The 12,922-nt window shown below is 43.2% G+C and overlaps 1 protein-coding gene across 1 annotated transcript; it reads right to left on the reverse strand.

Moving 5' to 3' along the window:
- Positions 1 to 5,942: 5,942 nt before the first annotated feature.
- LOC123043955 (39S ribosomal protein L45, mitochondrial) lies at positions 5,943 to 12,373 on the reverse strand. The gene is made up of 12 exons (XM_044466569.1): positions 12,174 to 12,373; positions 12,007 to 12,068; positions 11,834 to 11,919; positions 11,618 to 11,728; positions 11,446 to 11,528; positions 11,124 to 11,175; positions 10,472 to 10,564; positions 8,800 to 8,868; positions 8,615 to 8,716; positions 8,414 to 8,482; positions 7,479 to 7,535; positions 5,943 to 6,468 (listed from the first exon to the last, which is right to left on the reverse strand). Exons 1-12 carry the CDS (start codon positions 12,248 to 12,250, stop codon positions 6,382 to 6,384), a joined length of 948 nt encoding a protein of 315 aa, XP_044322504.1. The 5' UTR covers positions 12,251 to 12,373; the 3' UTR covers positions 5,943 to 6,381.
- Between the last annotated feature and the right edge of the window lie 549 nt (positions 12,374 to 12,922).

The following is a 12,922-nucleotide window of genomic DNA, read 5'->3' on the forward strand; positions in this document are numbered from 1 at the left end:
GCCCCTCTCTCCCTCTCTCATCTCCTCCACTCCCCCCCCTTGGATCTTCACCGATTCTTCACCGTTTTGGCGGATCGAGATGGCCCCGAGGAGAGAACCGTAAGCTCCTCCGATCCCTCCAATTACTTTTTGCAAACTTGCTTCCGATTCAACGCATTATTTGCTTGAAATCCCTCATGTTTTTGAACTTAGATTGATTTTTTTTCACCTAAGATTGATTGTAGTTGTAGTTCTTAGTTCTTTAGTAAGTAGTGGTATTGGATATGTACTCTAATCAATAGTTCATATGTTAGTGTGAAGATGAACCCTAGTTCATAATTTTTTGATGATGCATGTGATATGATGATATGATCTAGTGTGAAGATGAACCCTAGTTTGATGATGCATGTTGATATGATGATATGAAGATGTTGTTTGGAAAATTTTGTTTAAAAATATGAAGCTATGATGTATGTTGGAGGTTTTTTTTGATATGATGCATGTTGATATGATTTGATCCATCATGTGTAGTAGATGTTGTTGGAGGAATATGCTTAAAATTTTATTTTGATATGATTTGAATTCATTGTTTGTTTATGTATGCTTATGCTTATGGTGCTTTTGTTTATGAAACTCTATTAAGGCGGCCACCTCTTGCGGACAACATCGGCCAACGGTACTCCATGTTGGACTGGGCATTCGACAAGGGTCATCATGCCCGTTTCATAGAGAACGGAGAGGTAAGTGATATGAAAGAAATTTTGATCAAAGTTCTCGGATTGATGAAAATGATTTCCTAACTTTTTGGCGTTCACTTTTTGACAGACGCTCCAGCCACTGCGCATGAGGGGTCACGGGGTTCATGGGCATATGGACTACGACGAGCGCTACGTGCCGTTCTTCAAGAAAGCCCGTCTGTTGGGTTTCGTGCTGCAGTTCAAGCGTCAGCCGCCGACGCTTGTCCACGCGGCTCTCACAACTCTGATTGACCGTTGGAGACCGGAGACCCATTCTTTCCATCTGCCATGTGGGGAGATGACGGTGACCCTAGAGGACTGGGGGATGATTACTGCAATGCCGATCGAGGGTCATGCACTCACCGGTCGAGTGGAGAGGGCCAACTGGCAGGAGACTGACTTATGCCGTTGTAGTCCGGTGAGTTGAACAGATGCATCTTCGATGCCTCAGATGCACTAGGTGATCTTCCCGGGAGCATAGAATCGAGACCAGAGTCAGGGGGACGATGAACGTACATTTTCAGCCTCCTCGGAACAGATGCATCTTTTTCACTTGCAATCAGTCGATCTGATACTTATTATGACCTTGCTTCATTGTGTGTGCAGAAGTTCGTGCATCGTTGTCGCAAGCTGGTAGGGCTGCTTGGGTGTGGTGGAGCTGGGTCAGTTGAAGCTTATCAGCCTGTAGCCACACAGGGTCTCATCGGCTCATCGAGCCATGCTCCCTCGTCGTCTAGGTTGGTTGGGGAGGAGGAGGAGGAGGAGAAGGAGGAGGAGGCCACATATGAAGAAGGGGAGGAGGAGGATGAGAGCAACGGGGAGGAGGAGTACAATGAAGATTATGGACCTCCAGCAACTCAAACGTCTCAAGCATCTCAGCTGCCGAAGAAGAGGAATCCGAAAAAGAAGGATTTGCTGAGTCCGGACCCTTTCCAGAGACCGGTTCCTCGAGGCCCAAGAAGAAGACCGAAGAGACTCGTTCAAAGAGTAACGAGGACCGTACCTGAGGGAAAGGAGCAACTGATTATGCTCTTCGATAGTTGGCTTTTTTAGTTTGGTTGAACTTCGTTTGGTTGAACTTTTCTAGTGGTTATGAAACTACGTGGAACTATGTGTTTGCTATTTGTGGATCTATGTGTTTGCTATTTGTGAAACTATGTGGAACTCCGTTTACTAATTAGTTGAAGTTCGTTTGAAATGTTCTATGCACTCCAAATTTGTTAATGTGTATGTGATGCCCAAGTTTAATTGTTTGAGATCTGTGATATTGTTGTCATATTTGTGAAACTTGCTATAATATTACTGTCATGTTGAATTTGAAAAGAAGCAAGCAAATGAACTTAAATTCATAAAACACAGGACCCTACCGCCAAGGACCCTGGCGGTAGGGTCAGACAACCTACCGCCAGGGCCCTTCCATTCTTCGTTACAGTAACATTGTATTGAAAACACATGACCCTACCGCCATGGGCTCTGGCGATAGAGTCGCACAGCCTACCACCAGGGCCCTTCAATTCTTCGTTACAGAAACATTACACTCTGGTGGTAGGGTCGCACAGCCTACCGCCAGGGCTCCTGGCGGTAGGTACTTAACCACGTTCAACGCAGTCAAACGGCCGTCGTCCCCATCCGTCGCACCCCTACTGCCATGGGCCATGGCGGTAGGCTATCTAACCCTACCGCCAGAGGCCCTGGTGGTAGCAAAAGGGTCAAATCTCGAAATTTTTAGCAACAGGGATCAGATCCTGAAATTCTTTCCAAAAAGGGTCAAAACACGAAATTCGGCCGCCGTCTGCCAATACGTTCTACTGTGCTCCACCACTCCATCAGTACCGTATTTCTGCCGGGAGCGAGCGAGCGGGCGTGCGTCGCTCTCACACACCTCACGACGGTCACGAGTCGTCGCTCTTCCGTAGAAAAAATCCAGCATGCATACATACTCCTACGTGTAAGAAAAGAGTGGCAGAGCAGACTGTGCGACTTCTTCTTTCATTTGTTTTCTACTCCGCGTAGGTACAAAACGTCTGGCGTAGCAGACTGCGCACCACCACGTAGACGCGGCACAGACGTCTCGGTGACGAGGGGTACGTGCATCGTCTACAAGCAGCGGCGGGGCTTGGAGTCAAACAGAGAGAGCACAGTTTTCTTTCTTTTTTTCCTTTTTTATTGGACAAATGTGAGAGGCCAATTTACAAAGCATGTTTGGATCACCTTTTATTTCGGGATTTTGCTATAGATCGGAAGTCGGAATTTTTAGCATGACAAATCAAATGTCCGAGATGACAAATTATGTTGCCGTGAGGGCGGCGCGCCACGAATTGGCCACGACCCAGGCAGCCTTCGTCCGCTGCAACGTTGTAGCCACAGTTAAATGCTATAGTCAACGAAGCAGCCATCCCTCCGTGAGGATGGCAATTTCCTTTTGCAAGCATGGCAAATCTTTGCCTTCTTCAACTTTCAGTCAAGAATTGACATGTTTGCTAAAGAAAATTGACATCCTCGTGACAAGATAATTTGCCACAAAAAATGGCCATACCTAAAATTCCGACATTAGATTTTTAGCATCTCCATTATTTTATTTTCGCAGAACGCATGTTTGAATCGTTGCAGGTATGAGCTAGTCTCTTTTTTTTGCAGGAAGAATGAACTAGTCTTCAACGAAACGTGTATAACACTTGTAAATTGATCAGAAAAATTATTGTTTTTTTGTTATTACTCCCTCCACTCCATAAGGCTGGTCATAGTGGGAGTAACATAGGTAGTAACATAGATGCCACATAAGCAAAATTGGTGATGTGGCAAGTAGTTAATGAGGAGAGAGGCAAATAGAGTAACATAATATGTTACCATCACATAGCGGTTTCCAATGCATAATGAGTCTACAAAGTAATAAATGAAGGCAACTATGTTACCACACATATGACACTACCCACTATGAAGGTAGTAACATAGACTAGTAACATATATGTATGTTACTAGTCTAAGTTACTCTCCACTATGACCAGCCTAATGCAGTGCGCCTGCGTTTTCCGAGATCTAAGCTTGACCGTAAATTTAACCAATAAGACCGATTGCGGCGGGAGCGAAAATCATTACCATTGAATTCGTGTCAAAAATACGAATTTAGTAGCATAACTTTTGCACCCGCTGCAATCAGTCTCGTTGGTCAAATTTATGATCAAATTTAGATCTCAGAAGCGTGGGCATAATATATTGTGAAATGAAGGGAGTATAACGGAACGTGTAAAACATCTGCCTCGATTTTTGAAACGTAGCTCAAGTTTCACCTCCCACTGACGACCCAGGCAAACAACCGGGTTCGATCCGTTCCCGCTAGTCTTTAACTATCGGGGTCGTCATGTTTCTGGGGGGTGGTTGCGTCGATATACATTTTATTTTGACGGTCGGTGCTGTCGATATACAACACATAACCGTAGTCCCAATCAAGTTACGCGAGGCAAACTGCTGTCATCGCGTGCCGCGGCGTTGAGCTGACAGCTGGTTACCGCGGCGACACGCAGGAATGACGCGGCGACGACATTCGGTTCGCTTGCCGCCACCCCCGTTGACACTGCACGAGACGAGAGATACGGTGATGCCATCCATCTCTTGATTGGGACCTCGCTCGCTCCCTCGCTTAACTAACCAACCCATTCCATCTAGCAGCCGCCACCCAAAGTCAGCTTCTCGAGCATCATCGCTGAGCGTATAGGTTGACAACCTACGGCTTTAAGCTATTACTCCCTCCGTTCCTAAATAATTGTCTTTCTAGCCATCTCAAATGGACTACAACATACGGATGTATGTAGACATGTTTTAGAGTGTAGATTCACTTATTTTGCTCCGTATGTAGTCACTTATTGAAATCTCTAGAAAGACAATTATTTAGGAACGGAGGGAGTAGTACTTACTACAGTATTAATTATTATTATTATTTCGGTTGGAAGATAAACATGGGAGTAGAATAATCAAGCATCAAGGTAGCTTTAGCTGGAACTGGCCACAACTGCTGGCTACTTAGAGCAAGTAGGTGCAATAAGGACATTTCTAACCAATTCCTAAAAAATAGAGGAGTAAACGTCAGAGTAAACGACCTTAGTGGAGTAAATATACCCCACTAAGCTTTAGCCGGACCTAGCTGATCCCCTATATATAACGGAGTAAAACTTATTTTTAGTTTATGCATTCCGTCAAACACTTGTCGAGCACGACCGCCATCACAAAACGTTCTCCATGAAGCAATAGAAATCAAACCCTCTCTGGAAATTGATCAAGCAAATCTGAAGCTCACCAGTTCTCGATGTCGCGACGAAGACTGACACGCCATGGTAGGACCGACGTGCGTGTGATGAGCCGGGGTGGCCTCCACGTCGTCGGCCGCGCCCTTCTTGGCGTGCGTGGCACGCTGGAAGCACCCGTGGCGATGGTGTCGATGACGAGCATGGCAATGGCCGCGAGCATGGCGACGAGGCCGGCGAACGGGAACTTCTGCCATGACCCGTCGACCCCCGCCGCGAAGGCCTTGACTGCGAAGAACGGGTCTGCGTCCAGGCTCAGTGCCGGATTGGGGATCGATTAGATGCTGGTTAAGAGGAGTAAAACCAACTTTTTACTCCTCTAACGCCGGATAGATGATCAGTTAGCAATGCCCTAAGGTGACATAAGCAGGCGATAAGGACTTCTATATTATATTTTTGCTTAGTTGAAGGAGAGATAAGAGAAGCGTGCTGTGAATTAACAGCCAACTGCAACACAAGCCTGAAGACTCTTTATGAGATTGTAAGATGGGCCAACTATTAATAAAATAAAATACATTTAAAGCTTACTACTGTACATACCAACTATTAGGTTTCCTCCAGATGACATGACAACTTCTTGTAGCCCATGGTTGACTGTATTATTAACCATGCACTTAGAGGTGGATCAGCCAGCGAGCGGCTGCTGTTTGCCAAGTGTCGTTACCCTCCCGGTGGTTAGCGCACGACAGAGGAATTTCACAGGGATACATAATCCCGCGCAAGCATTTTAAAACTCCGGAGCTCCCAGTGATGACTACAGTACGACATCATACTATCATAGCATTCATTAGGAATTGTTAGTTGAAGAGATGCGTAAATTGTAGAGGGCAACAGAGAAAGCTTAAGCATATCAGCAACTGAAACGGCACCATGTGCAAGCGCATGAGACAAATGAATGCACCATAGAAGAACGATGACAAGCATTCCATGGCACAATGCTCAACTGGTTCCCGCAAGACATCTTCTCAGACAATCGAGCGCCAATTTCCACAGGGTAATTTTGTGGAATTTGGCGTGATTTACAAAATTAGCGTGAAAGAGCGCATCAGCACACCAAGCGTACTGAGCTACAAAATTACAAGAAGTTTGTTACCACAATCGAAAGAAATCTGGTGACAGTAAAGAAAACCTCCCAAGGCAGTAAGCCCAGGTTACTTACCCAACCTGTATCTTCAGCTCAGCTGACAGTTCCCCAAGGAACAAGAAATAACCTACCATTACTGCCTATGTCTAGAGATCTTGTTATACATCAGTTGGACAGGAGAAGGGGAAAGGGGGCCCAGGGCAAAATATTTATTCAAACTACTGTGCATAATAAAAGTCATCGCTCAACTCATGCGGGATGGAATGTGCTTGCCAGGAGATTATTACAGCGTGATTCGCGCGCACACGCGCCAGTATGCTCCGGGGTGGAAAAGGGATCTTTCAAACACCCATATGTCTTTCACCAGCACCTGACACAATGATTTGCAGATGCCAAACATACATCAGGAGAATGCTTAGCCATGTACGCCTGATCATTCGATCGTTGTAAAGGTAATAAACACACCACTGCTTGATATAACAAACAGACAAGGAAAAAAAACTGTCTCAAGTTTTCAACAGCAATCTAATATATACTTCTGCGTGATACATCATGCAATGGGAAGGACGAGTGCAACCAAGTAATATAATTTCTCTACTTCGTTTTCATGGAATTTACGGAAACAGAAAGCAGCGGAATGTTGGTAAAGTGATGACCCAAATGTTCAGTTACCTGACCGTAAGCAGCTATCAAATTAGATACATCGGGTTCAGGAAGTGAAACGTACTTGCCTAATAAGGTGGATTTCGATCAATTTTAGTGCCTTGGCGCAGTGGTAAAGCTGCTGCCTTGTGACCATGAGGTCATGGGTTCAAGTCCTGGAAACAGCCTCTTACAGAAATGTAGGGAAAGGCTGCGTACTATAGACCCAAAGTGGTCGGACCCTTCCCTGGACCCTGCGCAAGCGGGAGCTACATGCACCAGGTTGCCCTTTAGTAACATGGTAATCACAATTGTGGCAGACAATTAAATCATAAACTAGTCATTAACTGATACTTGGCTAAATACAGTAGTTTTCAAAATCATGAACTAGTTACTAGCTAGTATTTGGTCAAATACGGTATTTTTTGTTCAGCGTCTATCTATATTCTGGCCGGCAGCACGCAACCATATGGAATTTGATCCAACCTTGACTTCATGTGTACTTAATGCCAGCAAGCAGTCAGTGGGTGACCTGTGGCCAGGTGATAGAAGTGTACACTCTTCCTGATATTTTATCTATTGGTCTTGATCACAGAAATGTTACTTGATATTTAGGTAATGTACCACTAAAACAATGTAAAGGCGTGTGCAGAGGACATACTGTGGAAAAAATTGCACGAGGAACTACTAACATTTCAAAAAGAAAGTACTTGAAATAATCTGACATGTTTAATTTACCTCCTTTGACTTGTCTCCTGACACAACCTCTCTTTTTGAATTATAGGCTTCAAATTTCTACAGGAAATATAATTGCAATAGTCAAGGGGTACACATACAAGGACAGAATAATATATACTGCATACCCATGGTAGCAAACAAGCCATCTACTCGTAGCACAAAAGACAAAAAAACGAGAAACAGACACAGCCTAATAATGCAGTGTGATCAAACAAAAGAAACATATGGATACCCTAATAATACAGTTATTAACAAAGTAAACTTACTATTATCACTGCACCTTACGTTAGTGGACATTTTACAGTGCATGGCTTTTGATGCTTACAATATTACAGATCGTTGATATTAAGTCAAATCAAAGTGTCTGCCTTCTTCGAATGACGTAGACATCAGTGTTCTAGAAAAAAGAGAAAAGAACACATAGCATTTTCTTCAAAGGTCTTGGGGACATACCCTCTAAACTGTGTAGGCAGTCAGGCAGTACAAAATTACAAATGCAAAACACTACATGCAAACACGGTGAAGTGGCAGTTCAATGCTACATACTAGTTTAGCATGAAAGAAAATACTTGATAACAACATGGCAGCTAGACTAGAAAACTAGGTCTTAGTATCAAGAACAACAATCTGAACATCACAGCAAGTTATGGAGTTTTACAGAAAGAAGACATAAATATAACATACACGTCTGTCATGCATGTTCTCAAAAGAAAGAGGTGAAATATGTTCATTAGGAAAACAGAGAATACTTAAATACATGATGTGCATACAAGATTGACCTATAACCTTTGGAAAAAATAATAGGTATGGATAGAAAGCCAAAAAGGTGGACTTGTTCAACATCAAGCCAGCAATGTAAAAGTAGAGAAGAGACAAAATATAGTTGAGCTGTACTGCATCACAAAAAGAAAACTTCGAGCTTTACAGAATGAAACCTGCTTAGTGATGAACTCAAGCGTAAGCTGTACGTAAGCTTTATTAAGGTCATTCTTATCAAGACTAATCTGCAAAATAAACAAGACTTGACCAATTACCAACTGACTTGGTTCAATCGTGACAATGCAGTATACAAATGTAAATGTTTAGAAAAGATGATTTTTAGAGTTAGCATAATAGAAAAACAACAGATAGCTTACCATACGAGCCCTCAAAGTTCTTATGCTTACAGAAGGCTCAACCAATTCCCAGTGTACAGATTTCCACTTGGATTGTCTTTTCCTTATTTCATTTTTGACAGTCTGCAGAAAAAAGGAGGAAAGAATAAACGGCAAAGCCCCACAAAAGACATTGTCTGGCATCAATTCAGTAGGTGAAAGCTTACAAAATGCATATCATCTGTCAGAGCTTTCTGGAGAGATGGTATGTCTCCTCGTGCAATAAGCTTGTTAACCTGAATCCAAGGTAAGTGAACAATGTAGCGAGAGTTATTCCACGAACTAATTCATGTCATACAAATTCCATCATACCTGGCAATATCAGTAAGCACTTCAATTTGCATTACCGCTTTTAAAATAATATAGAAGACTGGACACCATTTTCATTCGAAACTCAGAGGAAACAATCGAACTTGACTGATTAAAGAACAATTGTAAGATAGCAATAAAAGAAGGAAAATGTCTATCTCAGTAAATCATGTCATTGAAAGGAATTCCATGACAAACTAAGAATTAACTGGGTGGGCATGCAATCGCTCTATGGCACATAGTTGAAACCACTGACAAATCATGCAACTCGACCACAAAAAATATAATCAAAACCAACAACAACAATAACAACAACAAAGCCTTTAGTCCCAAACAAGTTGGGGTAGGCTAGAGGTGAAACCCATAAGATCTCGCGACCAACTCATGGTTCTGGCACATGGATAGCAAGCTTCCACGCACCCCTGTCCATGGCTAGTTCTTTCGTGACACTCCAATCCTTCAGATCTCTCTTTACGGACTCCTCCCATGTCAAATTCGGTCTACCCTGACCTCTCTTGACATTATCAGCACGCTTTAGCCGTTCGCTATGCACTGGAGCTTCTGGAGGCCTGCCCTGAATATGCCCAAACCATCTCAGACGATGTTGGACAAGCTTCTCTTCAATCAGTGCTAACCCAACTCTCTCTTGTAAAAAACATAATCAGAACCAAGGTTGTTATTATAACTAGCTAATTGCCCCATGCGTTGCTACAGATTTCACCAATATATTCGTGCTAAAAACAAACCTGTTTCATTTTGAATATTAGTTGTCTGTTTCAATGCTTACACTTCTACAAATGATTTCTTGGGTTTGTTGAAGTTGCAGAGGTTGTTCAGTTTGTTAAGGAAATAAAGGAAAGAACTATGAGAATGTCATGAGGTTGTTTAGTGTGAGAACATTGGGCCTACATGTTAGTGCCGAATATTTGGAAGGAGAGGGACTGTGGTTTTGTGGATGGGGGGTGTGAGAAAAGGGGTGGTGTGACACCACCAGGCACTCACCACTAACTCCCATTTATGTAATAGTAAAGATATATATAATACAATGTGTTGAAGTGTTTGGTAACTAGCACAAACAAAGACCCATAACCATAAAGCGTACAGATCAGTAATTTCAAAATTTGGTTCGCAAACACAACAGTTCGTAACAAGTCTAGCATATATTGATATGGATCTATGTAGGAGAAATGGGAATGCAGACAGATGTTTATACAGAGCATTCAAATGCAATAATACTTGGTTGTCCCCTTAGCAGTGATTTTCTCTGGTAAGGATTCTGCAGTGTGATTTTACTTGTTTGGAGTTCATACAAATATTTTGCAAGTAACAACTCTCATGATCTCATCTTCCCTTATTAGATCACCAATCATGAAAACCTTAAACCCATGCCAATGCAATCTACCTCCTTAAATTGTACTTCCTCTGTAAACTAATATAAGACATTTTAGATCACTGAAGAGTGATCTAAAAAGCCTTATATTAGTTTACAGAGGGAATACAACTTAATTCCATGTAATGAATGTGTCATACCTCCTTGTATATATTAAACGCTTGCTCCTGGAACTGTTTTTTGTTATATCCGATTTTCTTCCTCAACCTTGACACAGTAAATGCATTCATGAACTGTCAAGTAAAAAACCCAACAACTCAGCACATGATTCATGACAGACGGTAGCACAAAAGAAAAACAGCATTAATTAAGTCAAATATCTTGTGATCAACACAGGGAGCAAGCAAATACAAGAAAGAGATTATTGATGAGGATGAAAAGTAAGCAATATATCCATCAGTAAAAGGCCCAAACGGTTTCCTCCTATGTGGTATTGCACCATTATTGTAATATGGAAATTTAAAATAGAAAAGAACACAGTAAAATGCACCCATATCAAAGGGTATATCAAAATCAACTCTAGAATTATGGTAAATATCTCATGTCTTTTTTATTCTCATGTAAATAAGAACTATTGTGACTTGGTTCTCTCAATGTTGGTGCATTGGTGCCAATGTAGTCAAAAACCAATGTGCTCCCAACAATGGAAAGTAACCTCTTAGATTTCTAAACATGAAGGGTAACAGTACTCAAATTTGTCTCCAGATAACAGAGGTTGAAATATTGTAACAAGGAAAAAAATGGAACTTGATTTCTCGTTGCAGCAGTTTTCCCAGTCAAGAAAGCCAGTACCTGCAGAATAGCGTCCTCCTTTGTTCTACTCCAGCCACTTGGTGTAAACAATCTAAGACAAAAATAATAGTTATGAACTTATGATGATGATAAAGATTTTATCATGCATTGGGGAAGTTTGTTATGGGGCATTCAATAAAGGAACTGTGAGTTTGAACCTTAGGCATCAATTTTAAATGGTCAGTTCTGGACAACTAACAGATGGATCGGTTTTGCGAAGAAAAATCAACCCACAGCAACCAGAGAGGGCATTGAATACCATATACATAATGATCTAAGGCAAATTAATTATAGAGAGTGAACATCTGCACTGGAATTCAACCTTTTCCAAAGTGGGATAGGTTCCGGGACACGGTATGGCTCAAAAACAAAACCAGGGCTCGGCATGTCAGCTTTCAAAGCAACCTGCACATACATATACAGAGCCACTACAGTTAACAGAATACTCCTCCAACTTTAAAAGAATCAAAATGGCAAATTTAATGCCCTCGCACCTTGTAACCACCAAAAGAAACGCCTTCGGACAGTGATGGTGGTTTTGGGGCTGCTCCTGCTCCTGACGACATTGGTCTTGCATGATTTAGGAGGACTACAAGCTCTAGAACCTGCAGAAAACCAACCAATGCGAATTTGTAAGCCGAATCGAATCTCAGACTTTGTAGGCAAAAACGTTGCAGATTCACCAAAAAGGTGAACTTGAGTACTCGAACCTGCGCGGCGTGGACATGCGACGGCCCTCCAAACTTGCCAGAAATCACGCCCCCGCCATTGTAATTGTACGTTAAGCTTGCAAAGCCTAAAGATTAAAGGCACCCACCAAAAAAGGAAACTGAAATGAAGCTCGGAGGGGAACTGAAAGGGGAAAACCATATCAGTCGCTCACCTCTTACACATGTGTTCGCGTGGATCGGAGCGAAAGGCCGGGAAACGGTGGCATAGTGATCCCTGCAACGGAAGCGAGAAGAAGGGGGTAAGAATTATCGGATTTGCATTGTGGAGAGCGAGATCTAGACTGAACGGAGAATGGAGGAGGAGGACAAGAGGGGTTACGGCGGCGGCGGCGGAGGCAGGTGGAGAGGCCGGTGGAGGCGGCGGACCAGCGACTGGCCGAGGCGGGCCAGAGACATCGTCGAAGTTTCTTCTCCGCGGCGGCGGCGGCGACGGCGCCGGTGCCGGGGTGGGGAAGTGGGAGGAGCCGGACGGAAGTGGGCGGCGAGGGTTTAGGAAGGGGAGAGGGGAATTAACTGACAGAACGATAAACCACTAGTCACTGGATACGATCAACTGATTTCGTCCCTTGATTGCGAAATCAACGGCTGGGATGCAAACAACACTTGTTTGCTTGATATGTATTCTGCTTGGTACTTGAATAAAGGCCTCTTTGGTTCACTGTAAAAGGCCTCTCTGATTTAAGGACGGGGCTAACGAGCAAGCGTGAGTGCTTAGTAAAAAATGAAAGGGACCTGGCGAGCTAGATAGAGTCACAGTCGTGCTTCCACTATTTGCGATATCAGGGGGTGCTGTTTGAGTTTTAAAAAATGCGCGCACTCACCCCATCACATCCATTCCCCTCCACGATGACGGAATCGGCGGGCGGTTGCTGGTGGTGCTCGAAGGCTTTGCGGTGAGGGCGGCGAATTGGAGGTGAACGCACATTTCGCATACTCCTCGTATATCCTCTGTTTCTATTTCTCAATGGCATTCGTTGTTCCCCTCATCGACGCACATGATTTTGTGGAGGAGAGATGTCATGGGGTCCTAGTAAGCACCGGGTTTCACTCGACGCAGTCGATTTTCAA

The sequence above is a fragment of the Triticum aestivum genome, chromosome 2B, assembly GCF_018294505.1.
Source record: "Triticum aestivum cultivar Chinese Spring chromosome 2B, IWGSC CS RefSeq v2.1, whole genome shotgun sequence".
Lineage (NCBI taxonomy): Eukaryota > Viridiplantae > Streptophyta > Magnoliopsida > Poales > Poaceae > Triticum > Triticum aestivum.

Bases quoted from the DNA above. Each gene is read 5' to 3' on its own strand.
- LOC123043955 (XM_044466569.1), bottom strand. From the start codon at position 12,250: ATGTCTCTGGCCCGCCTCGGCCAGTCGCTGGTCCGCCGCCTCCACCGG. The intron at 12,069-12,173 runs GTAACCCCTCTT...CTTCCGTTGCAG, and splicing joins CTGCCTCCGCCGCCGCCGCC to GGATCACTATGCCACCGTTT. The intron at 11,529-11,617 runs GTGCGAGGGCAT...ATGTATGTGCAG, and splicing joins TTTCTTTTGGTGGTTACAAG to GTTGCTTTGAAAGCTGACAT.